Raw genomic sequence first — 26,442 nt, 5'->3', positions numbered from 1 at the left:
CCATCTGTGAAGGTTCGGAGTTCATATCCCATAAATGTACCACATCTTCTTTACTTTGCTGAACCACCTGAAAGGCAGGTGCCATAAGGAGCTTTGTCAGAGAAGGGGCAGCACTTTCAGCAATGGTGTGTGCCCAGTGAGGAGAGGGGCACTTGGCCCGGGCAGGGGCTGAGCTTCAGAAATGTTCTAATAAGGGCATGAGTGTGGCAACCTCCCTTGTTAGAAGTCCATCACAGGCCATCTCATAGTCTATCCTGCCCCACAGTAGGGGTCAAGGGTTTGGGATGACATTCAGCCCTGCCCTGTCCACGTTAAAGACGTGCTCTGAACTTATGGAGCTTTTACAGTGGAATATGTAACCACAACTTTGTATATGTCGGGCGAGGTGGGTTTTAGGTAAGGTTTAGCATTGTGTCCTGGGTGTAATTTGAAAGAATGTGCAGGAGCTTTGCAATCAGGGAGTGGAGAGAGGGCCTGACACTCTCTCTGGTTTGTCCTCAGATGTCGATGAATGTACCTCGGGGCAATACTCATGCCACAAATCCACCCGATGCCACAACACCGAGGGCAGCTATGAGTGCCGCTGCAGCCCTGGCTGGAAGCCGGTTCCTGGGTCCCCCAATGGCCCAAAAAACACCGTCTGTGAAGGTTTGGAGTTCAGATCCCATAAATGAACCACATCTTCTTTACTCGGCTGAGCCATCTGAAAGGAAGCTGCCATAAGGTGTTTTGGAAGAGAAGGGGCAGCACTTTCAGCAATGGTGTGTGCCCAGTGCAGGCAGTGAGGAGAGGGCACCTGGGCTGGGCAGAGATGAGCTTTGGAATCTGTTCTAATAAGGGCAGGAGTGCAGCTCTGGGCACAGTGGTGCCACATCCCACAGCCACAGCTCGTGGGAGCTATCAGTGTGTCAGCCTCCCTGGTTAGAAATCCATCACAGGTCCTCCCATACTCTCGCACCCCACAGTTGGGGGACACCGCTTTGGGATGACACAAAGCCCTGCCCTGTCACCCTTAGAGGCGCTCTGAGCTTATGGGGCTTTTACAGTGTAAAATGTCACCACAAATTTGTATATGTGGGGCTAGGTGAGTTATAGGCAGGATTTAGTGGGGTGTCTTAAGTGTAATTTGAATAAACGGGCAGGAGCATTACAAGCAGGAAGTGGAGGGAGGGCCTGAAACTCTCTCTGGTTTCTCCTCAGATGTCGATGAATGTACTTCAGGGCAAAACTCCTGCCATAAATCCACCCAATGCCACAACACCGCAGGCAGCTATGAGTGCCGCTGCAGCCCTGGCTGGAAGCCGGTTCCTGGGTCCCCCAGTGGCCCACACAACACCGTCTGTGAAGGTTTGGAGTTCAGATCCCATAAATGTACCACACCTTCTTTATGTTGCTGGGTCATCTTAAAGGCAGCTTCCATAGGACTTTGGCAGAGACGGGGCAGCACTTTCAGCAATGGTATGTGCCCAGTGCAGGCAGTGAGGAGAGGGCACCTGGGCCAGATAGGGCTGAGCCTCCGAATCTGTTCTAATAAGGGCATGAGGGCAGCTCTGTGCCAGTGGTAACATAGCCCACAGCCCACAGCCTCAGCATGTGGGAGCTATCAGTGTGGTATCCTTCCTCTTTTTTTTTTTCAAATATATTTTATTGATTTTTTACAGAGAGGAAGGGAGAGGGATATAGAATTAGAAACATCAATCAGCTGCCTCCTGCACATCCCCCACTGGGGATGTGCCCGCAACCAAGGTACAGGCCCTAGACTGGAATTGAACCTGGGACTCTTCAGTCCGCAGGCCAATGCTCTATCCACTGAGCCAAACCAGTCAGGGCTATCCTTCCTCTTTAGATGTCCATCACAAGTCCTGTCACAGTCCATCCTAGTGCACAGGTGAACAGTTTTTGAAAGGTTGGGGGTTGGGCCAGGTCACACAGAACAGACTCAAGTTTAGTGTAATCAAAATAATATTTTGCCCAAACCGGTTTGGCTCAGTGGATAGAGCATCAGCTTGTGGACTGAAGGGTCCCAGGTTCGATTCCGGTCAAGGGCATGTACCTTGGTTGCAGGCACATTCCCAGTAGGAGATGTGCAGGAGGCAGCTGATCGATGATTCTCTCTCATCGATGTTTCTAACTCTCTATCCATCTCCCTTCCTCTCTGTCAAAAAATCAATAAATTATATTTTTTTAAAAATAATAATAATAATATTTATTCATGACACCTGGGTGCAGGTGGACTGATCTTGAGGAAAAGTCAGTGCCACATGGAAAGGGGGCAGGCTTTTTATGCAGGTGGGGAGAGCTACAGGCCTTGGTGGACACTCATGTCTATACCGCACTACAGGTGGCTTCTGATAACACAATATCAGGGATGGGCCATGGACAGCTTCTGCTGATGCATATGTGGAGCGTGCTGCCAGTGGTTGTTTTATGGCCTTGCTCTTTGCCCTTCTGCGTGACGTCCTTCCTCCTAGGGGCTGTGCAAGGGTTATGGTCTCGGAAGTTCCTGTAATATATTCATTCAAAGAGGGCATGTTTCTACAATGCTTGGGCTTGCCGAATGAGTTTTCCTTTGACATTTGTTCGGTTTTGTAAGGCTCAAGCCTTGTGCTCTCCAGTTAGCTGTTTCAGCTTTGGGATGTTACTCGCACACACACAGTCCTGTGCTGTCCATCTTGCAGGGGCACTCTGAGTTTATGGTGCTTTTACAGTGGAAAATGGCACCACTATTTTGTATCCTATTGGACTAGGCTGGTGAGTGGGGTGTAGTGGGGTGTCCTCGATGTGAACTGCTAAGGAATTTGAGAGAAGGAACAGGAAGGATGTGAGCAAGGATTGGAGGGAGGACCTCATATTCTCTCTGGCTTTGTCCTCAGATGTGAATGAATGTTCCTCGGGGCAAAACTTCTGCCACAAATCCACCCAATGCCACAACACCGAGGGCAGCTATGAGTGCCACTGCAGTCCTGGCTGGAAGCCGATTCCTGGGTCCCCCAGTGGTCCAAACAACACCATCTGTGAAGGTTCAGAGTTCAAATCCCATAAACGTACATTGTCTTATTTATTTTTTAGGCATCTTAAAGGAAGCTGCCAAAAGGTGCTTTGGCAGTGAAGGGGGTGCACTTTCACCAATAGTGTGTGCCCAGTGCAGGCAGTGAGGAGAGGGGACTTGGGCTGAGCAGGGCTGAGCTTCAGATTCTGTTCCAATAAGGGCAGGAGTGCAGCTCTGGATGAAGTGGTGCCACAGCCCACAGCCCACCACCTCAGCACATGGGAGCTATCAGTGTGGCAGCCTCCCCGGTTAGAAGTCCATCACAGGTCCTCCCACACTGCATCCTGCCCCACAGGTGGAGGAACCAGCTTTGGGATGACACTTACACACACACACACACACACACACACACACACACAGTCCTTCCGTCCAACTTGCAGGGGCGCTCTGAGCTTATGGTGCTTTTACAGTGGAAAATGTCACCACAAGTTTGTATATGTAGGGCTAGGTGGGCTTTAGGCAAGGTTTAGTTTGTGTCCAGACTGTAATTTCAGAAAATGGGTAGGAGCTTTGCATGCAGGGAGTTGAGATATCACCTGACACTTTCTGTGGTTTGACCTCAGATGTGGATGAATGCACTTCCGGGCCAAACTCCTGCCACAAATCCACCCAATGCCACAACACCGAGGGCAGCTATGAGTGCCGCTGCAGCCCTGGCTGGAAGCCGGTTCCTGGGTCCCCCAATGGCCCAAACAACACTGTCTGTGAAGGTTTGGAGTTCAGATCCCATAAATGTACACCTTCTTTATGTTGCTGGGTCATCTTAAAGGCAGCTGCCATAAGGCGCTTTGGCATAGACGGGGCAGCAGTTTCAGCAATGGTGTGCCCAGTGCAGGCAGTGAGGAGAGGGCACCTGGGCCGGGTAGGGCTGAGCCTCCGAATCTGTTCTAATAAGGGCATGAGGTCAGCTCTGTGCCAGTGGTAACACTGCCCACAGCCTCAGCACATGGGAGCTTTCAGTGTGGTATCCTTCCTCTTTAGATGTCCATCACAAGTCCTGTCACAGTCCATCCTAGCGCACAGGTGAACAGTTTTTGAAAGGTTGGGGGTTGGGTCAGGTCACACAGAACAGACTCAAGTTTAGTGTAATCAAAATAATATTTATTCATGGCACCTGGGTGCAGGTGGACTGATCTTGAGGAAGAGTCAGTGCCGCATGGAAAGGGGGCAGGCTTTTTATGCAGGTGGGGAGAGCTGCAGGCCTTGGTGGACACTCATGTCTATACCGCACTACAGGTGGCTTCTGTTTACACAATATCGGGGATGGGCCATGGGCAGCTTCTGCTGATGCATATGTGGAGCGTGCTGCCAGTGGTTGTTTTATGGCCTTGCTCTTTGCCCTTCTGCGTGACGTCCTTCCTCCTAGGGGCTGTGCAAGGGTTATGGTCTCGGAAGTTCCTGTAATATATTCATTCAAAGAGGGCATGTTTCTACAATGCTTGGGCTTGCCGAATGAGTTTTCCTTTGACATTTGTTCGGTTTTGTAAGGCTCAAGCCTTGTGCTCTCCAGTTAGCTGTTTCAGCTTTGGGATGTTACTCGCACACACACAGTCCTGTGCTGTCCATCTTGCAGGGGCACTCTGAGTTTATGGTGCTTTTACAGTGGAAAATGGCACCACTATTTTGTATCCTATTGGGCTAGCCTGGTGAGCGGGATGTATTGGGGTGTTCTCGATGTGAATTGCTAAAGGATTTGAGAGAAGGAGCAGGAAGGATTTGAGCAAATATTGGAGGGAGGACCTCATATTCTCTCTGGCTTTGTCCTCAGATGTGAATGAATGTATCTCGGGGAAAAACTCCTGCCACAAATCCACCCAATGCCACAACACCAAGGGCAGCTATGAGTGCCGCTGCAGGTCTGGCTGGAAGCCGATTCCTGGGTCCCCCAATGGCCCACACAACACCGTCTGTGAACAAGGTTCGGAGTTCTGATCCCACATTCCCAAAGACCCACAACTCAAGCTGTCTGATCACATATTCATGGGGAGCCACATGAACCCAGCACAATGAATGTTGGGGGTGCCCTGCTGGGCCAGGCTTCCATTCTTTGAGACTAAATGGGAAATGATCTGGGGATCCTGCAGAAGGAGCTGGGTTACTAAGGGAAAGGCTCCTGGGGGGCCCCAGGCAGCAGCTAATTTCTAACTGAGACAAAGGTATTTAATATCTCACAACCTGTACCTCTGTGGGGGCTTTCCTGCTGTGGATTAGGCCTCTGCACACTTCCCATAACCCCTGGGTCTGCCACTCAGGGATGTGCAGTCAGCAGGTGTCATCACCTCCAGCCAAGGCGTGGGGGCGGGGGGGCGGGGCGGAGAGGAGGGGGACTGAACAAGGAAAGGGGGTGGGGCACAGAGAGGAGAGGGGCCCAGATTCCTGAATAAACAAAGGACTACTCAGTGTGAAAGTAGGGCCTGACCCTAGATCCTGCCTCCAACATACTCTCTCTCTCTCTCTCTCTCTCTCACACACACACACACACACACACACACTCACACACCGAATGAACTGCTGTTCTGTCCCCTGCAGAGATTTCCTTCCTTACCTGGAACCTGCCCCCTGGAATCAAAAGCCAGGTGAGTGACTCCAGCTGGGACCAGAAGCAAGGTCCCTCCACTCAGCCCACCGTCCACCCATTTCCTCACGCTCCCCCATCCATACATGAAGCCCTCTAAGGCCTCATCTCCTCTTTCCCCAGAGCCTCTCCCACTTCTTTGAAAAAGTCCAAGACCTGCTCAGAAACTTCAAGTCTTCCTCGGCCCAGGACACCATCCAGGTAAGGACAGGACCCAGGGGAGGCAGGTGGAGGCATCCCATAGAGACCCGAGGAAGCCTTGGTCTGGAAGAAGACCAACCCCAACACAATGGCACCCTGCTCTGAGGCCTTGCTCTCCCAGGGTGGGTGGGTAGAGCAGACCAAGTATTTGTGTTAACTCTTTTAACACCTTTCCTCTTGTTCTGGCCACTGAGCTTGCATTGTCCATGGTAGTCTTGACCAGGGGTTGACCTCTGAGTGGCAGATTGCACTAGCAAAGACCCAGGGAATCCCATTCGGTACCACCTTTATCACCAAATAGACAGGCTCTAGGGTCTGTTCTCAGAAGCTGAGTGGGCAGGATCTTCCTGAAGCTTCTCTGGCATAAGATCCACTGGTTCTGTGTCCCCATCCCCCCAGGACATCATACAGGAGGTGGATAATCTCCTGGAGAACCCGGGGGACCTGCTTACCCTGCCTCATTCAGAGCAGCACTGTGTGGCCACTAACCTGCTCACTGGCTGGGAGCACGTCCTGAGAGAGCTGAGCAAGGCCTTGCCCAATGGGCCACTGACCTTCAGGACAGCTGCAGGAACAGGCAAGTAACCCTGCCTTCCAGCAGGCTCTGCGCTGCCTGCTCCTCACCTCATTCCTCTTCCCATCACACTAGAGCTGAGTGATCACACTTGTACTTCTGCAACCTGTTGCAGCAAGGGTTCAGGAATCTGAAAAAGGGGCTGCAACATAAATGGATAAACTAGACAGGAAATATGAATTTGGAAGGCATTGGGGGAGCTAGCTGGAGACATCACCCTCTAGGGGAGTGGGTTTTCCCCCACACCCCCTCTCAGAACCCACAGCTTTTTATTCACACATTTTGCCCTTTAGCAAAGCAGATATACATATCAAAGGTAAGGTTTGGTAAACATTAAGGATGATCAGGTTAGGGGAATTGCCCTCAGCTGTTTGGCAGCAGGTAATAATATGCAAATCTTTAGCCCTGCTGAAGATGTCCATCAGCCTTCTGAACTTCTCCCATTTATTATGCTAACTACTGTTCTTAGCCTCCAGCATTGTACCTCCCTGTTATGCTCATAAACATTAAAATATAAGATTAAAAGAAAATGAAAAACATTATCAATACTACACATTTTCATTGTAATATAAATTATCAGCAGACGAAATAATTATAATAAATAATTTAAGATAAAATAGAAATGGCTTCAAAAGAAAACGAGTTATTAAATTTGGAAGAATGCAATTTAATATTACCTGATATTTAAGTTATTTGTTTTATTGTGGTAAATTTCACATAACATAAAATCCACCATTTTAATCAAAGTGTACAATTCAGTGACATTTAATACATTCACAGAATTGAACAACCATCAACTCTTTTTTTTAAATATGCTTTTGTTGATTTCAGAGAGAGGGAGCAGGAGAGATAGAAACATCAATGATGAGATAAACCAAAGAACCTATATACTTATATGCATAGGTCATGGACACCGGCAATAGGGTAGTAAAATCTGGGGGTAGGGATACGGGCTGGAAGGAGGGGGGTAAAAGAGGGGAAATGGGAGATATCTGTAATACTATCAAAAATAAAAAAATATGTTTTTTTAAAATAGTGGCTGCCTCCTGCACGCCCCCTACTGGGGATTGAGCCCAAAAGCTAGGCATGTGACCTGATCTGGAATCCAACCATGGGTTGATGCTCAACCAGTGAGCCACACCAGACAGGCCATCACCTCTATTTCTAAAGTCTTTTCATCATCCCAGAAATGAACACTGCACCCACTAAGCAGTTACTTCTTATTTCTCCCTCCCCCAGCCTTTGGCAAGCATTTATCTGTTTTCTGTTTCTATGAATTAGCCAATTCTGCACATTTCATATAAATAGAATCATACAATACATGACCTTATAGTAGCTTCTTTCACCTAGCATACTGTTTTCAAGGTTATCCACATGGTAGCATATATCATATGATTAAATACTATTCCATTGCATGTATACACCACCTTTTGTTTATCCATTCATCCTTTATGGGCATTGAATTTTTGCCACCCTTTGTCTATTGTGAATAGAGTTACTATGATATTGGTGTGCAAGTTTCTGTTTGAATAACTGTTTCAGTTCTTTGGGTCCATATGTAGGAGATGAATTGCTGAGTGATATGATAATTATATGTTCAACCTTTAGGAGCCACCACACTATTTTGCAAAATGGCTGTGTCCCCCAACCCCAACAAAACATCTCACTTCCATTTTGCTTTGGTTTTATTAAAGCCTTTCTGGTGTGGCAGGTGACAACTCATTAAGGTTTTGATTTGCATTTCCCTAATGACTACTGATATTTAACATCTTTTCATATGATTGTTCAACATTTGTATATCTTTTTTTGAGAAATATCTGTTCAAGTCTTTTGCCTATTTTTTAATTGGGCTGTTTGGCTTTTTGTTGTTTAGTTTTAAGTGTTCTTTATATATTTGCTAGTAGACCCTCATGAGACATGTGATTTGTTAATAAGTTTTCCCAAACTATAGATTCTTTTCACTTTCTTCATAGTCCTTTTAGTTTAATAAATAGGTGCATTAAGTTTTGGTAAAGCCTGTCTTACTCATTTTTTCTTTTGTTGTATATTTGTGTCATATCTAAGAACTGATTGCCAAATGCAAGGTCATGAACATTTACTCCTGTTTTCTACTAACTTCTATTTTTATTGTAGTTTTAATGTTTTTATTGATTTTTTAGAGAGAGAGGAAGGGAAAGAGATAGAAACATCGATGAGAGACAAACATCATTGATTGGCTGCCTCTTGCACACCCCACACAGGAGACAGAGCCTGCAACCCTGGCATGTTCCCTGTCTGGAAATAAAACAAGACGGGTGGGGCAGGGGGAGAAGACAGGGGTATTTGGGGCACTTCTTGGTTCCTGGGTAGATGTTCAATCACTGAAATACATGGGCTGGGCCTAACTGTTCTATTTTTAGCTCTTAAATGTATGTCTTTACCCATTTTGACCTGATTTTTGTGTGTTGTATGAGGTGTGGGTGCATCTTCCTTTTTTCACTTGTGCAGAGCCAGATGCCCCAAGACCAAATAAGGGAGAGATTATTCTTTCCCTTATTGAAGGGTCTGTTGAAATCGGTTAACCATACATAAATGGTTTTATTTCTGGACTCTCAATTTTATTTTGTTGATTTATATGTCTACTCATATGGCAGCACCATATTGCTCTGATTACTGTATACTAGTAATAAATTTTGAAATCAGAAAGTGTGAGTCCTCCAACTTTGCTTTTCATTTTCAATATTGTTTGGGTATTGGGGCCTCTTGAAATACCATATGAATTTTAAAACGAGCTTTTCTATTTTTGCAAAAAATATATATTCTTTTGAAATATTGTTAGTATTGCATTGAATCTGTAGATCACTTTTGGAAATCTTGCCATGTTTAAAATATTAAGCCTTCCAATTCATAATCACAGGAAACCTTTCCATTTATTTATTTCTTTAGCAATATTTTATAGTTTTCAGTGGACAAGTCTTGAGCCTTCTCGGATAATTTTTTTTTAATATTTTCTTGAAGATTTTTGCATCTATGTTCATAAGAGTTAATGGTCTATAGTTTTGTTTTCTTTTTATATCTTTTTCAAGTTTGGTTTTTAGAGTAATTGTGGCCTCATAAAATTATTCAGTGTTCCTTTTAATTCTATTTTTTAGGAGTGTACAAGAATTTGTGTTAACTCTTCCCTAAATGGTTAGTCGAATTCAGGTCTGAACTTTCATTTAGAAAGTTTTGATTAGAGATTTGATCACCTTGCCTGTGACAGGTCTGTTCACACTCTAGTTCTTCAGTTACTTTTATAGTTCATGGGTTTGTAGGAATTTGATTATTTTATTCAGGTTATATATTTTGTAGTTTCTCTGATAATCCTTTGAAAATTCAGATTTATATCATTATTATGTATACAAAATATGTGTATTATTATAACATATATATGGCATTATTTGGTATATCTATAATAATGTTACAGATAACATTTGGTATATAGTGTAACATAATACATATAAAAGATATCTATACATAAAAATTATAGCTACAACTGCTGGCACAGTTACTAATCTAACTCCCTTATGTAACTCCCACAACTCATAGAACTATCCCTGGAGGTGAAGGAGCAAGGAGACAAGAATGTCACCCTGAGCAATAATCAGGCAAAGATGCTGGTGAACTGGGATGTGGTGCAGGACTCAGGTGGCTCAGGTAATGACTGAAGTGGACAGAAGGTCAATGAGGCTTCAAGTGGAACAAGACACCCAAGGATGTAACAAACAGAGAATTAAATATTGAAGGGAAGTGTAGGCTGTGGTGGGTCAAAGGAGAGAATGCATCCCAGAAGGAAGGGGGTCTTTGGGACAACCCAAGATGTCAACCTTGTCCTTCTCTTGTAGGCCCTGCTGTGGTGGGCCTTGTCTCCTCTCCAGGGATGGGCAAGTTGCTGGTTGAGACCCCCCTGTTCCTGGAAACTGAGGAGCAGTCAATTCTACATGAGACACACAAGGGCCTGCTGCAGGAAGTCTCCCCCATCCTGCTATCAGGTGTCATATCCGCCTTTGTGAGCAACAAGGACACTCAGAACCTCAGCTCTCCAGTCACCTTTGTCTTCAAGCATGTGAGTGCTGGTGAAACGGGGCTGTGGGTGTGGAAGAGGCCTGAGTCCTGGACACAGTCTTGGGGTTCAGGGGCTCTCCCATGGGTGCATCATCTCCCCAGGGAAGCCCATCACAAGCAGGATTTGAGTCAGCATTTCTGAGCACCTAATTACCAGCTCATACCTTGCCCTGTTCCTACAGTCAGTGACCACAGGGCCAAGGCAGAAGGTGTTCTGTGTCTTCTGGGAGCCTTGCCAGAATGGAAGTGGTCATTGGTCCACCAAAGGCTGCTGGATGGTGGGCACCGGAGACACCAGCACCACCTGCCAATGCAGCCACCTCAGCAGCTTTGCTGTCCTCATGGCCCACTATGATGTGCAGGTGAGAGCCTCGAGAAGGGACTTTGTTCAATGTCTATTGCTATGTAATAAGTTCCCATGCAAGTTGCACCTAAAATAACATAATTTATTATTCTGCAATTTATTATTCTGGGTTGTCCAGTCAGGGTCATACACAAGCATCTCCATTGAGGATTGCTGTCCTCCATTTTCTTTATCATATTCACATTTCTGTTTTGCTCTCTGTCCTTCCCTCTTTCTCTTTCTCACATACTCACACTAAAATTAATTTTTTTAAGTTCTCCTTATGGATTTAAGATGATTTGAAAAATCAGGCAGGAAAAATTTTAATCTTTAGAAAATAGTCAGGAGCCCAAGCCAGTTTTGTTCAGTGGATGGAGCATCACCATGCAGACTAAACGGTCCCAGGTTTGATTCTGGTCAAGGGCACATGCTCGGGTTATGGGCTCAATCCCTGGTAGGGGGTATACAGGAGGCAGCCAATCAATGATTCTCTCTCATCGTTGATGTTTCTATCTTTCTCTTTCTCTCCCTTCCTCTCAAATCAATAAAAATATATTTTAAAAAACAAATAAAACATTAGGCTGGAAATATTAATTTTAAGCTACCACCATCATCAGTACTTCTCCTTCTTTAACCAAGGATCTAAATCTGTAAGGAACAGGTGTTGCAGGGATGAGGTGAATAAGTCCAAGGTGGGGAGTTGATCCCTGGACATCGAGTCTCTGGATGCAGACTCTGTCACACAGTATCACATCATGGGGATGGACTATGGTGCTCAACACAAAGCCATGTGCTTCTGTGACTGTCTCATGATAACCTATAAGCATAGTCATGAAGGAAAATCAACCCTATGGTTTCCAGGGCTTGGTCCTGAATGAGGACTCTCTTATCCCTCAGTGTTTATGGGATCTGAATGAATCAGTTCAGAACCCCCTAGAATTCTAACAGTGTCCATAAACATCACAAATTTACCTGGCTCCTCCACTCCAAATTTTGTTGAACTCTGCCCAAACTGAAAATGGTAGAAGGGTGATTAACCCAGCTTAGGAGAGTGTGACTGCTCTCTCCTCTTTCCTGGGTCCCAGGAGGACGATCCCGCCTTGGCTGTGATCACCTACGTGGGGCTGAGCCTCTCTCTGCTGTGCCTCCTCTTGGCGGCCCTCACCTTCCTGCTGTGCAAAGCCATCCAGAACACCAGCACCTCAGTCCACCTGCATCTCTCGGTCTGCCTCTTCCTGGCCCACCTGCTCTTCCTCACGGCAATCGACAGAACTGAGCCTAAGGTAACAACACTGTCCCAAACGATGCATGCCCTGACCATGGAATGAGGAGTACACTTGCATCAGACACTTTAATAAAATGACTTTGGGTTTGCGGAAGGTTAGAGGGGTAAGTAGCCAATTTTACACTGACTGTCCCAACTAGAAATCACACCTTCTTTTGACAATTCCTTCATATACAGCAGAGTTCTCCCAAATGCCAAGGTATAGGAGAGGTCCTGGGGCCATGCTCCACCCTGACCATCCCACCTGGTGACTGACTCCTCCCCAGGTGCTGTGCGCCATCATCGCAGGTGCCTTACACTATCTCTACCTGGCCTCCTTCACCTGGATGCTGCTGGAGGGCCTGCACCTCTTCCTCACTGCACGCAACCTGACAGTGGTCAGCTACTCTAATGTGAGCAGGTTCATGAAGAAGTTCATGCTCCCTGTGGGCTACGGAGTCCCAGCTGTGATTGTGGCCATTTCTGCAGCATTCAGGCCTCACCTTTATGGAACACCTGCTCGGTAAGGGCAAATTCCTGTGTTTTCTTTTTCTTCTTCCCCATGAGCATGGCTTTGTGGAACCAACATAGTATTCTGGTTATGACAGATCATATGAATAGAGACAATAAGTGATGATGGTTATGGCATCTTTCTGATGGCTATCCTATCCTATCTAATAAAAGAGAAACATGGTAATTAGCCATACGACCGCTACCCTTCCCATTGGCTAATCAGGGAGATATGCAAATTAACTGCCAGCCAAGATGGTGGCCGGCAGCCAGGCAGCTTGAAACAAACAGGGAGGCTTGCTTGCTTCAGTGACAGAGGACTCCAACGTTCCCGGCCTGAGCTGCCAGCCTCTGAGCTTGCAGTTTGAAACATTGTAACAAACATAGAAGCTACACAAAACCCCAGAAACCTCCTTTCAGTCAGCCAGGCTTCAGCCAGCAAGACCGCAACATTGTTTCGAATACAGAAGGTAAACAAAGGCCAGAAACCTGCTTTCAGCAGCCGAGCCTCAGAGAGAAAGCCGGCTCTCAGCTCCAGTGACAGGCATAGAAGGTAAATAAATGCCAGAATAAAAAAAGAAAAGAAAAAAAGGAGAGGTTTGGAGCTTCAGTTGCCCGCCAGCTTGAAAACAGCCCTCAGCCCTTCACCCAGACTGGCCAGGCACCCCAGTGGGGACCCCCACCCTGAAGCAAGAAGATGGTGGCTAATTTGCATACTGAAGGCAGGCGGCAGCAGGCAAGGCTGTCTTCGATCTGGGACCCGGATCTGTGACCCTGCCAGAGAGGGGCACCGCGGGAGGCTGTCCGCAGTCCAGGACTTGGATCTGTGACCCTGCCGGGTGGGGGGCAGTGCTTGAGGCTGTTCACAGTCTAGGACTCGGATCAGTGCCCCTGCCGGGCGGGGGCAGTGCTTGAGGCTGTCCGTGGTCCCAGGACCCAGATCTGTGACCCTGCCAGGCGGGGCGGCAGTGCTTGCAAATTAACTGCAATAGAGACAATAAGTGATGACAGTGGTCAGCTACTCCAATGTGAGCAGGTTCATGAAGAAGTTCATGCTCCTTGTGGGCTACGGAGTCCCAGCTGTGACCCTGGGTCCCAGGACCCAGATCTGTGACCCTGCCAGACGGGGCGCACCGCAGGAGGCTGTCCACAGTCCAGCACTCGGATCTGTGACCCTGCCGGGCGGGGCGGCAGTACTTGAGAGTGTCTGCGGTCCTGGGACCTGGATCTGTGACCCTGCTGGGCGGGGGCAGTGCTTGAGGCTTTCTGCGGTCTGGGACCTGGATCCATGTCCGTGTGGGCGGGGTGGCAGTGCTTGAGGCTGTCCACAGTCCCAGGACCCAGATCTGTGACCCTGCCAGACAGGGGGCACTGCAGGAGGCTGTCCGTAGTCCAGGACTCGGATCTGTGACCCTGCCAGGCGGGGCAGCAGTGCTTGAGGCTGTCCGCTGTCCCTGGATCCAGATCCGTGACCCTGCCGGGTGGGGGTCAGTGCTTGAGGCTGTCCATGGGACCAAGACACGGATCTGTGACCCTGCCAGGCGGGGGGCAGTGCTTGAGGCTGTGCACAGTCCCGGGACTCGGATCCGTGACCCTTCATGGTGAGGAGGCAGCCATCAGCTGCCCTGGAGTGACTGCGCAAGATCCGCCTCCTGGCCCAGAAGGTGCAGGATCGCAGGGACAGCCACCATGGCGGGCCAGACTGACGTCCTCCTGGCCGCACCACGGGGGTTTACGGATCTGCAAAGCCAGAGGCTTCTGGTGTGCACATACCCCCCTGGTGTGCGAACATCCCCCAGCACACTGTCACCCTCCCACGCCTGTAACAGTTGCAAACCAAGGCGTGCACAAGTTCCCCCTGCCTCTCCACCGCACTTCCATCAACCCGGCATGCCTAACACCCCCACAGGATGTGCACACATCCCCTCTGATGCGCTCACGTCCTTTGGAGAGTGTCTAGGTGTTCTAGGTGCTGAGAGTGGGCACCTGTGAGATGACCGTGAGAGGGTGGAGTGGTGATGCCCTGTTCCCACGGAGGCCAGTGCAGCTACGAGATCACCTCTGGGGAGATAATGCAGGTGCTGAGGCAGGAACAGGTGCAGACAGACACACCTGGTGGGCGCGGGCAGCCCTCTCTGAGGTGCCTTCGGTCAGCGTTCAAGATCAAGAGCCCAGAGGCAGAGAGGAATTCCATTCTCTCAGTGAAACAGTGGGATAGTCGGGGCGACTGTAGAGGAGGAATGTGCACTTTGGGTGCCAGCACCCATGAGTGAAGGCTGCCCTGACTGACCCTTGCTTGCTTGAGGCCTAGCGTACTCCTGCCGGGCAATGGGTGACAGGACGTGCTTTTCCAAATTAATGAGAGAAAACATTGATTCTCCTGCTGCCCAAGAAGGTGGAAAGTGAAGTGGGGAGACATGTGGGGAATGAGCAAGGTTCCCTGTCTGGGGGTTCCAAATCTGCTGTTGGTTTCTTTCACCACTGACTAGAGATATACAGGGTGTCCCCCCAAAATGTATACACACTTTGAATATCTACTAATTCCAATGGTTTTAAGCATAAGAAAGGAACAACAATGGAGCTGTTATCTGTTAAAAGTGTGGCCACAAACAGGTAGTTGGACATTCCCTGAGGGGTCTCAGATTGGAGAGGGTGAAGGCCAGACTGAGAGGCCCTTCTCCCCCTCTACCCCAGTGCACGAATTTCGTGCACTGGGATACTAGTCCTATATAATAAAAGGCCAATATGCAAATCAACCAAATGGCAGGATGACCAGTTGCTATGATGCGCACTGACCACCAGGGTGCAGATGCTCAATGCAGGAGCTGCCCTCTGGTGGTCAATGCCCTCCCCCTGACCCCTCCCACCTCCATGGCAGCGCTAAGGACCCCTCAGGGGATGTCCGACTGACAGCTTAGGGGAGCAGTCCGAAACTGGCATTCGGACATCCCCTGAGGGGTTCTGGACTTTGAGAGGGCACAGGCTGGGCTGAGTGACCCCCCTCAGTGCACAAATGTCATCCACTGGGCCTCTAGTTTATAATAATTAAGAAAAATATCTCTAAAACTCTCCTTAAAATAACAAAGGTGTCATGAAAAAAGGTGCTTAGGACAACATTATAAACAATTTAACCTACCTCTTTATCCAAATAGTACAAGTTGTCCCTAATTTATGTTTGGAAAAATAGAGCTGATTTAAATAATCTAAACTATAAATTGTAACATAGTTGAGATTAACATGGTGCTTACTCTGTGCCAGATACTTTTTAAAATATTTATTTCAGAGAGAAAGGAAGAGGGAGAGAGAGAAACATCAATGATGAAAGAGAAATAATAATCATTGATAGGCTGCATCCTGCCCCCTCCACACTGGGAATTGAGCCCACAAACCGAGAATCGAACTGTGACCTCCTGACTGGGAATCAAACCATGAACTCCTGGTTTATAGGTCGACGCTCAACCACTGAGCTACGCAAGCTGGACTGTGCCAGGCACTTTTCTATCTCTTTTTAAAAAATATGTTCCTGTTGATTTTTAGAGACAGAGGAAGGGAAAAGAGAGAGTAGAAACATGGATGGGCTGCCTCCTGTGTGCCCCCTACTAGAAATGGAACCCACAATTCATTCATGTGTCCTGACTGGGAATCAAACCAGCGACTTCTCAGTGCATGGGATGATGTTCAATCCACTGAGCCATACCCGCCAGGCTGTGCCAGGCACTTTTCTAACCATTTTTATATTATAAAGGAACAACAATGGAGCTGTTATCTGTTAAAAGTGTGGGCACAAACAGGTAGTTGGACATTCCCTGAGGGGTCTCAGATTGGAGAGGGTGAAGGCCAGACTGAGAGGCCACTTCTCCACCACTACCCCAGTGCACAGGACCCATTTTACAGATAAGTCACTACCAATAGAGGCACAGAGTTTAAATAAATGCCCAAAGGGGCACAGCTAGTAAGTAGCAGAGCTGGGATTCAAATCAAGGGAGTCACTCTCCAGAGCTTGCACTCTTTTATTGTCAGCTTTTTACACTAAGTTTAATGTTTTCACTTCTTTTTGAAATACATTTCACATATCTTTAAAAGGTTCTCACAATAATTACAGAGTGGTACAGCTATCACCACAATCAAATTTCACAATGATTTCAAATCCCTAAAGAAAACCTCATGCCCTAGCTAGTTTGGTTTAATGGACAGAGTGGTGGCCTGCAGACTGAAGGGTCTCAGATTGGATTCCAGTCAAGGGCATGTACCTCAGTTGCAGGTTTGATCCCTGGTCAGCCCCGTTTGGGACCCAGTTGGTTGGCATGCTTTCCGGAGGCAACCAATCAATATGTCTCTCTCACATCAATGTTTCTCTCTCTGTGTCTCTCCCCCTATCTTCTACTCTCTCTAAACATCAATGGAAAAATATCCTCGTGTGAAGATTAACAACAACAGCAACAACAAAAAGCAAGAAATCTTGTACACAGTATCATGCAGTCCTCCTTCCTGTTACCACTGACATACCACTGACAGTCCACATACCTCAACCCCTGACAACCACTAATCCATGGATCTGCCTATCCTGGATGATCCCATAAATGAAATCATAAATGCTGTGTTTTGTGACTGGATTCTTAACATAATGTGTTCAAGGTTCATCATGTTGCAGCAAGTATCATGACCTGTGGGTTACGGAGTCCTGGCTGTGATTGTGGCCATTTCTGCAGCTTCCAGCCTCGCCTGGAATTGTTGTTGCTGGTATTGTTGTTTTGTAAATAACATTCCATTATATAGATATATCACATTTTCTATCCATCCAACAGATGACAAACATTTTTATTGTTTCCATTTTTTTACTACTATGAAAAATGCTGCTATAAACATACATGGACAAATTAAAATATTTTAATTAGATTTATTGAGGTGACATTGGTTAATTACATTATATATGTTTTAAGTGTACAGTTCTATAATACATAATCTGTATATTGCTTTGTATGTTTACCATCCAGAGTCAAATCTCCTTCCATCAACATATATTTCCCCCTTTACCCTTTATTACCTCCTCCCACCCCTCTCTTCCTCTGGTAACCACCATACTATTGTCTGTGTCTATGATTTTTTGTTTGTTTGCTTGTCTAGTTTGTTCATTTCTTGCTTTCAGATTAGTATCTTACATATGAGTGAAATCATAGGATTCTTGATTTTTTTCTGTCTAAATTGTATAGCTTAGCATGATAGTCTCAAGATCCATCTATGTTATCACAAAGACAGAACTTCATGTTTCCTTATGGTGGAGTATTCCATTATATATAATAAGTACATCTCCTTTATCGAACCATCTATCGAAGAATACTTGGGTTGTTTCCATGTCTTGACCACCATGAATAATGCTGCAATGAACATAGTCATCCATATATCTTTGTGAACAAATATTTTAAAAATTATTGAATAGATATCCAAAGGCAACCCACTGAATGGGAGAAGGTATTTGCAAACAATACTTCTGATAAGGGATTAACATCTAAAATATATAAAGAACTCATACAATTCAACAACAATCCAAATAAAAAATGGGGAGAGGACCTGAATAGACATTTCTCCCAAGAGGACATACAAATGAGGGGGTTGAGCCCTGACTGGTTGGGCTCAGTGAATAGAGCGACAGCCCAAGGACTGAAGTGTCCCAGGTTCAATTCCAGTCAAGGGCTCCTACCTTGGTTGCAGATTCCCAGGCTTTGGTTGCAGGTTCATGCAGGAGACAACCAATCGATGTGTCTCTCTCACATTGATGTTTCTCTCTGTCCCTCTGCCTCTCCCGCTCTCTTCCACTCTCTCTAAAAATCAATGGAAAAATATCCTTGAGGTGAGGATTCACAACAACAAAAATACAAATACGTATTTTTTAAAAATGAAGGGGTTGGAGAAAGAAAGAGAGGGAGAATGAGAGATCAATTTTTGTTCTCTTTATTTATGCATTTATTGGTAGAATCTTGTATATGCCCTGATCTGGATTGAACCAGCAAACCTGGCGCATTGGGACAATATGCCAACTAACTGAGCCACCCAGCCAGGGCCTAAGACAAGTTCTTGTTGACACCACCTGAAATCACAGCCTTAGGCAGTTAGCAAAGTTATTGACAGGCATTTGCTATTATTTTGGCAATGCCCTAGGGGCAGGAAGTTTGTCTCTCACTGAGATGAGCTTTTAGTGGAATAAAATATACACCAAATTTGGAGAATACAGGGTTCCTGGAGAACTAAAGGGTCAGAAAAAAATACTGACGATGCTCTGGGGATAATGATGATGCTCTCAAAGGAGCTCCAAAATGTTCAGATCTCCCTGCTGTCTGCAATGCTACCAGCTTTTGGCGGCCTCACCACTAAGCTGGGGAGAGAAGGAGTGGAAAGAGTTCAGAGTTGAAACACCACAGAGTCCTTCCTCGCCAATCTTACCCAGCTTCGGTAGTTTCTCTCGGATAGACTATTTCAGTACGTTCTGAGGCTTTGGGTAGCTGTCAGAGTTTTGAAATGGTTGGTCTTAGTTGTTTTGCTTATGGATTTGTTGTTTTTAGAAGGAGAGCAAGTCTGCATACTTACATTCAGGAAGTCAGTCTCGCAGAAGCTGCACTCTTACCCACAACATGCTGCTCAAACTTACGTGCGCCTGCATCAGCTCAACTCTAGAGAGATTCCTTCCTGGACACATCAGTTCTTTCCTGCTTACATTTTTCTCAGTGTATATTTCAATGTCCTACTACAATTTCCATTGACCTGAAATGTCCTCTGTACAGGTGTAGGCAAAAGAAGGTTTACAATTATTGGTATGGAAAATAATACAATAATAAATAACAGTACAAGAATAACCTGTTTCACATACACACTGTAAGCCTACTTTTGCCCACCCCTGTTCTTACCCTCATGTGGATCAAGAGTAAATTCTGTCACAGTAAAACCTTAAGAAATAGACTTAACTAAGCCTTTTACACTTCAGTTACAAACTTAAATCATAAGAGAACTTCCGTTTAGCACTGTTGTTAAAATTAGGTGGAACAACTAAATAACAAAAGACAACCCAATTTAAAAATGGACAAAAGAAAATGGGGACGGAAATAATACTTTCAACAATAAAGATTTAAGTAGCCTAGCCAGTGTGATTCAGTGGTGGAGGGTCGACCTGGGAAACAGGAGGTCTTCAGTTTGATTCCCAGATCAGGGCACATGCCCGGATTGCAGGCTCCATCCCCAGTGTGGGGCTGATCAATGATTCTCTCATCAAGGATGTTTCTAGATCTCTCTCCCTCTCCTTTCATCTCTGAAATCAATTTTTTAAAAATTTAAGATTTAGCCCTAACCGGTTTGGCTCAGTGGATAGAGCATGAGCCTGCGGACTGAAGGGTCCCAGGTTCGATTCTGGTCAAGGGCATGTACCTTGGTTGTGGGCACATCCCCAGTTGGGGGTGTGCAGGAAGCAGCTGATCGATGTTTCTCTCTCACTGATGTTTCTAACTCTCTATCCCTCTCCTTTCCTCTCGGTAAAAAATCAATAAAATACATACGAAAAATTTAATATTTAAATAAATAAAATAAAAAATAAATAAATGAAAATGGACAGTAGATTTGAATAGACATTTCTTCCAAGATATGTAAATGACCAGTGAATGTATGAAAAGTTGTTCAACATCATCAGTCATTACGAAAATGAAAATCAAAAACATCAAAATGAGATGTCACATCACAGCGATTGGGTTAAAGTGTTAAAATAAAAAAACAGCCCTAGTTGGTTAGGGTCAGTGGATAGAGCATTGGCCTGCGGACCAAAGGGTCCTGGGTCAATTCACATCAAGGTCACGTGCCTTGGTTGCAGGCTCCTCCCAGGCACTGGTCTGGAGCGCCTGCAGGAGGCAACCATTCGATGTGTTTCTCTCACATTGATGTTTCTCTCTGTCTTTCCCTCTCTCTTCCACTATCCCTAAAAAAATCAATGGGAAAATATCCTCAGGTGAGTAATAACAACAAAAATAAGAAGAAGAATTTGTAAAAATATTATTCAGCCATAAAAACTTGCTGCAACATGGATGAACCTTGATTGAAAACGTGCTGGGTGACAGAATCCAGTCATAAAATACCACGTATTGTACGATTCCATTTATGTCCAAAATATGCAAATCCATAGAGACAGAAAGTAGATTAATGATGCTGTGGGCTATGGGCGGTGGGGTGCCTGGAAGCAGGAATGAGGAATGACTGCTAGTATGAATGAGTTTCTTTTAGAGGAGTTAGAAATGTTCTAAAGTTAGATTGTGGTGATGATCGCACAACACTATGAATTTTTTGAAATATATTTTTATTGATTTCAGAGAGGAAGGGAGAGGTAGAGGGAGATAGAAACATCAGTGATGAGAAAGAATCATTGATTGGCTGCCTCTTGCATGCCCCCTACTGGGGATCGAACCTGCAACCAGGGCATGTGCCCTTGACCAGAATCAAATCCAGGACCTTTCAGTCTGCAGGCCGATGCTCTATCCACTGAGCCAAACAAGCTAGGGCAACTCTATGAATATTTTAAAGGTCACTGAACTGTACAGTTTAAATGGGTAAATGTTATGGTATGTAAGCTACCTCTCAAAAAAAGCCATAATTTAAAAAACTCCGCCCTAGCTGCTTTGGCTCAGTGGCTAGAGCGTTAGCTTCGCATTTTTATTTTGTTGTTGCAGTGTGTCTCATTGTATGTCTGTGAGATGTGTGGGATTGAAGACCATGCTTACTTTCTTCGTGATGGTATCTTCAGAGCCAATCACAGAGCCTATCACAGAAGAGACACTCCATGTTTGTTGATGAATGAATTAATGAATTAATTTGCATAATTGTTCTACATTTCTAAGGACCAATGCATTTTTAATTCTCTCTCTTTCTTAGCTGCTGGCTCCACCCAGAAAAGGGATTTATATGGGGCTTCCTTGGACCAGTCTGCGCCATCCTCTTTGTGAGTGAAGATATCAGAGCATCCTTAACGCTCACCTGAGGGTCATTAGACTTATGAGGAGGTGGGAGAATGACATGAGCAAGAATGTCCCTGGGCTGTCTGGGTTTGCTTTGGTTTTCTAAGACTCCTCCCAAAACTACAAGCTCTAACACTGTTACTAAATATGAAAACTACTTAAATGTGGAATTTCTGTTGAATGGGCTAGACTAGAGATAACAAACTAAAATGTTATTCACTAAACCTTGTGTGTTTTTCTAAAGGTCAATCTAGCTTTCTTTCTGATGACCCTCTGCATTTTGAAAAGCAAACTCTCTTCGCTCAACAGTGATGTGTCCACCCTCAAGAATACAAGGTAAAATGGAGAAGAGGGTGACAACCCCACAGATATGTGTGGTCCCAAGAGCAAATCCATGTGCCTCAGCAGCCCTGACGTCCCTTCTCGGGGTCTTCTGAGGGAACCAAGAGTAAAGAGATGCAGCTGTCCTCCAATGGCAGCCAGCTTGGATTCAGTGGTGGGCTGCTGACTTCCCGGCCACAGTGTTCTGTCTCTAATCCCATCTTATAACTCCCTCAGCAACAGGAGGAATTGACATTGGTTGATAAACACTCTTTGGACTTTTGTCAGCAGTCCTACAACAAAAGTACAAAGAACCTGTGTGCCCTTAAAAAACTGTAACTCCTCCCACAACCCAGTCTACGCTTCCATACCCACTCTCAGTCAGGCTCCTTCTCACCCCTCTCCAGTATCCTTTCTACATTTTGCATGTCATTATTCTGCTATATTAGTCATTGGAATAGCCTGTGACCTTTATGAAAATGGAAATCTTCCCTCTGTAACTTTTAATGCCCAGGTCCCAGCACACAGCCTGATGCACAGAAAACACTTGGTAATGTTGGTTAGATGAAATTAGGCATTGCCATGGAGCATTATAGAATTGTTTTTTTAACTTACATTCTGAAGTGTCGAGACCCTACTCAATTCAATCCAAATGCCACCCTGGACCCAAGTAGCATTTCTATTGTGGAGAATCATTGACAGTAAAGGTCAAAGCTGAACACAAGTCTGTCTGTGAACTCATCACCCACAGGGGTAGGCAGGAGCATTCACTGGGTGGAGATGAGAATGGCCTTGATTCTGTTGTTCTGGGTGCATATGGGCCTCTCTTCTCCTTCTACCCAGGATGCTGACATTTAAAGCGATAGCTCAGCTCTTCATCTTGGGCTGCACGTGGTGTCTGGGAATCCTGCAGGTGGGTCCAGCCGCTCACGCCATGGCCTATCTGTTCACCATCATCAACAGCCTGCAGGGCGTCTTCATCTTCCTGGTGTACTGTCTCCTCAGCCAGCAGGTACCACTGTCCACCTCCCACCCAGGACTCTTTCCATTCACACTCCTCTCAGTGAGCTGATTCAGAGCATGCTTTGCCTCTGCAGGTCCGGGAGCAATACAGGAAATGGTTGAAACGGGTCGGGAAAATCCAAGTGGAGTCTGAGCAATACACCCTCTCCAGCGGACTCCTGTCGGATGCCCGTAAACACAGTGTGGTAAGGCCATGCATTCCTCCCAGAGCACTTCACTAACTGATAGAGTACCTCATGCCCAACACACTGGACAACCTGGGTATGCAGCAGGTGATGCCCTAGGATGGCTCCCACTGAATTTACTCTTTGATTTCTTAACCATTAGCAATGGTCTCACTTAGAAAATATATATTTTGCTCTTGCCCCTGAGGAACTGTGTTCATGTTGACTTTTACCCATTAGCACTTTTATTGAACACCTGCCCTGTGCCATGCATGGTTAGCTAAATAAGCAAGAATCAATGCTCTGAAGCAGGGATTCACATTCCACTCAGTCCCACATTATCTTACCCTCTATCCACCTCTATCTTGTAGTCACTCAGCACCAAACAACAAACGTCAAAATTGGAGGAAATGATGTACATGTTTAAGAAATAAAAGGTAATACGTGTTAGCTAGCATTTTAGACTTAAGGAGGCTGCGTGATATGTTCAGCACCCTCCCATCCACTGTAAAACCAGGAAGGAAAAGCCATCATTGCATGTGATAATTCATGACAATAATTACTAAGAACCACCAGTGGTTTGGATTTACCAAATTCTTTTAAAAAAATTTTTTAGACATAGACAGTTCTTTTACTTACAATTTCTTAGCTCTTCCATCTTCCATTAAACCCCGTGTGTCTTCTTTCCCATTTAAAGGAGCCTACTATGCCTGCCTACTGTGGCTCAGTGGTTGAGCATTGACCCATGCACCAAGAGGTCCCTGGTTCAATTCCTGGTCAGGGCACACTCCTGAGTTGTGGGTTTGATCCCCAATAGGGGGCATGCAGGAGTCAGCAGATAAATGTTTCTCGTTCTTTATCCCTCTACCTTCCTCACTCTCTCTCAAATAATAAAAACATATTTTAAAATAAATTTTTTTAAAAAGAAGTCTAGTATACACCCAGTAAGTTCTATATATCTTTCACCTGTTCATTCATCTTCCACAAACACTGGTTTCACAGTTGAATCTTCTATCCCCTCTCACTTTCTCAGCAAATATTTGTACCATATATTCCACAGAGAAAATCTGAGTAATTGCAATCACTCTGTGAAGTGCACCCTCTGAACACACATAAATTAGCAGGCACCTTCTCCACATTGCCAAATCATTCACACCATTTTCCTTCTCTCTGAAGACAACATTCACCTTCACTTTGAATCCCATCATTCTTGCCTTTTCAATTCTTCTTACACTATTGTTCACACATTCTCTCTCCTCCCTCTTGGCCTTTCTCCCACCCTTAACCCCTTCATTCTTCCCTCACCATCTAAAAAACATTCTTCGAATGTTGTAGCAACATGTTTGATTTTTTTCCATGTTACAAACATGTACCACTTGGCCTACCATTTCCTTCTAGTTACCAGTGAAGAATTGACTTTTCTTTGTCGCTCTTTCCTTGTCTTAAATTCATTCCCTCAATTCATGTATTTTGGCTTCTTTTCCAAATCATTCCACCAAAGCAAATATCTCTTAGGTTTACAATGATCTCCGTGCCCCTAAAGTCTTTCCAGAAACTTCTTAACTATTTATCACTCTTTCTCATGAAATACTCCATCCTTATCCTGTCTAGAATCTATTCACATGCCCTTCCTCCATGTCTTTCGCCATTATCTCTAGCTTTTCTCTTTGTTTCTTTTATAGCTTCCACCAATTTAAATTCTCATTAAATTCTTTCTTCCTAGGCAATATAATTCATTCCTTAGTGTCAGTCACCATATAGATGCAAATAATGGCCACATATGTTTCTCTAGCTCTGAGAACTAGAGGAGTATTTCCAATTACTTGACATCTTTGATATTACCAAGGCACCTTAAACTCAGCCTTCCAATTTATGACCTCCATCTTCACCCTAATCCCACCTTTTTCCATGGTGTCTTTCCCTCTCTGAATGGCACTACATCCATTCCCTTGCACAAGTTTGAAACCTGAATGTTACTCCACAGTTACCTTATTTCCCCTACAACCTAGTCATTATACAGCCCTATTGTTCTTATCTTCTCAGCATATGCCTCATGTGCCCAGATGGCTCAGTCTCCATCACCCTCTCCTGAGCCAGGCTGCCATCTTCACGTCTGAACCACTGCAATTCCCTTCTTACCAACTACCCTTTCCTACTCTTGTCTCCTTCCAATTCCTCTTTACACAGAAGTCAGAGGGATTCTTTCAAAACACAAATGAAATCTAGACACTGCTGTGTTAAACCTGTTACATGTACTTTCTCTTGTGTTCAGTCCTAAATAATTTCCTGAAGCACAGTATTTATAAACTTCTGGTTGAATTTGGGGTGATATTGGTTTAAAAACAGACAGGTGTCAAGTGTGCAGCTCAATAAAACATCGTCTGCACAATGCATCGTGTGCTCACCGCCCAAAGCACATTCTCTTTGCATCCATTTATCCTCCTTTGCCCACCTCCACCTCCCCCGACCCACCTTTCTCCCTTGCTATCACCATACTTTTGTCCATGTTTATATGTCATATGTATCTACTTTGTTGCTTAATCTCTTCACCTTTTTTCACCCAGCTCCCCAAAACCCCTCCATTCTGACAGCTGTCAATCTGTTCTAAGTATCTACGCTTCTGTTTCTATTTTGCTAAATTATTTTGTTCATTAGATTCCACATATAAGTGACATCATATGGTCTTTGTATTCTTATTTCACTTTGCATAATAATATCCAGGTCCATCCCTGCTGTCATAAAGGATAAGATTTTATATATCCATATATATATATCCACATAGTATTCCATTATGTAAATGTACCAACAGCTTTTTTATAAATTCATCTACTGTTAGACACTTTGGCTGCTTCCAAATCTTGGCTATCTATATATATAAACAGCCAGGGGCCATCACATCCAAAACCGAACTTAGAACCAAACAGGCTGAGTGGGGCGACAAGGCCAGCAGGGGGTTAGTGAGGGACAACCAAACGACTGAGCAGCAGGCTGCATGGAGCAAAAAGGCCAGCAGGGGGGGGCAGTAGGCGGTGACTAGGCCAGCAGGGGGTGACCAGGAAAGCAGGAAGGGCAGTTAGGGGCGACCAGGCTGGCAGAGGGGGCCAGTGAGGGGTGACCAGGCCAGCAGGGGGGACAGTTGAGGGCACAAGCCAGCAAGGGGTAGGCAGTTGGGAGAGAACAGGCCAGCAGGAGGGTAGTTGGGGGCAACCAGGCTGTCAGAGAAGGGCTGTTGGGCGTGACCAGGCCGGCAGGGGGGTAGTAAGGGGCAACCATGCTGGCTGGGGGGGCATTTAGGGGCAACCAGTCCGGCGGAGGAAGGGACAGTTGGGGGCGACAAGGTTGACAAGGGGG

The 26,442-nt window shown here is 45.6% G+C and overlaps 1 protein-coding gene across 1 annotated transcript in view; it reads left to right on the top strand.

Moving 5' to 3' along the window:
• LOC139011466 (adhesion G protein-coupled receptor E2-like) overlaps positions 1–25,679 on the top strand; it is a 60,101-nt gene extending 34,422 nt beyond the window's left edge. The window contains exons 12-26 of the mRNA XM_070417000.1: positions 502–648; positions 2,874–3,020; positions 5,579–5,625; positions 5,748–5,825; positions 6,225–6,402; positions 9,967–10,074; positions 10,263–10,483; positions 10,665–10,844; positions 11,911–12,108; positions 12,377–12,612; positions 21,501–21,567; positions 21,828–21,919; positions 22,748–22,916; positions 23,002–23,112; positions 25,656–25,679. Of these exons, the coding sequence (XP_070273101.1) occupies positions 502–648; positions 2,874–3,020; positions 5,579–5,625; positions 5,748–5,825; positions 6,225–6,402; positions 9,967–10,074; positions 10,263–10,483; positions 10,665–10,844; positions 11,911–12,108; positions 12,377–12,612; positions 21,501–21,567; positions 21,828–21,919; positions 22,748–22,916; positions 23,002–23,112; positions 25,656–25,679 (2,003 nt within the window). The remainder of the gene's footprint in view (positions 1–501; positions 649–2,873; positions 3,021–5,578; positions 5,626–5,747; positions 5,826–6,224; positions 6,403–9,966; positions 10,075–10,262; positions 10,484–10,664; positions 10,845–11,910; positions 12,109–12,376; positions 12,613–21,500; positions 21,568–21,827; positions 21,920–22,747; positions 22,917–23,001; positions 23,113–25,655) is intronic.
• Positions 25,680–26,442: the final 763 nt, after the last annotated feature.

This window comes from Myotis yumanensis, unplaced genomic scaffold (genome assembly GCF_028538775.1).
Source record: "Myotis yumanensis isolate MYYU_CA2020_CCGP unplaced genomic scaffold, mMyoYum1.0.hap1 SCAF_5, whole genome shotgun sequence".
Classification (NCBI taxonomy): domain Eukaryota; kingdom Metazoa; phylum Chordata; class Mammalia; order Chiroptera; family Vespertilionidae; genus Myotis; species Myotis yumanensis.
Note: the sequence above shows the minus strand (reverse complement) of the source record. Positions and strands in the feature narration are given on the sequence as shown.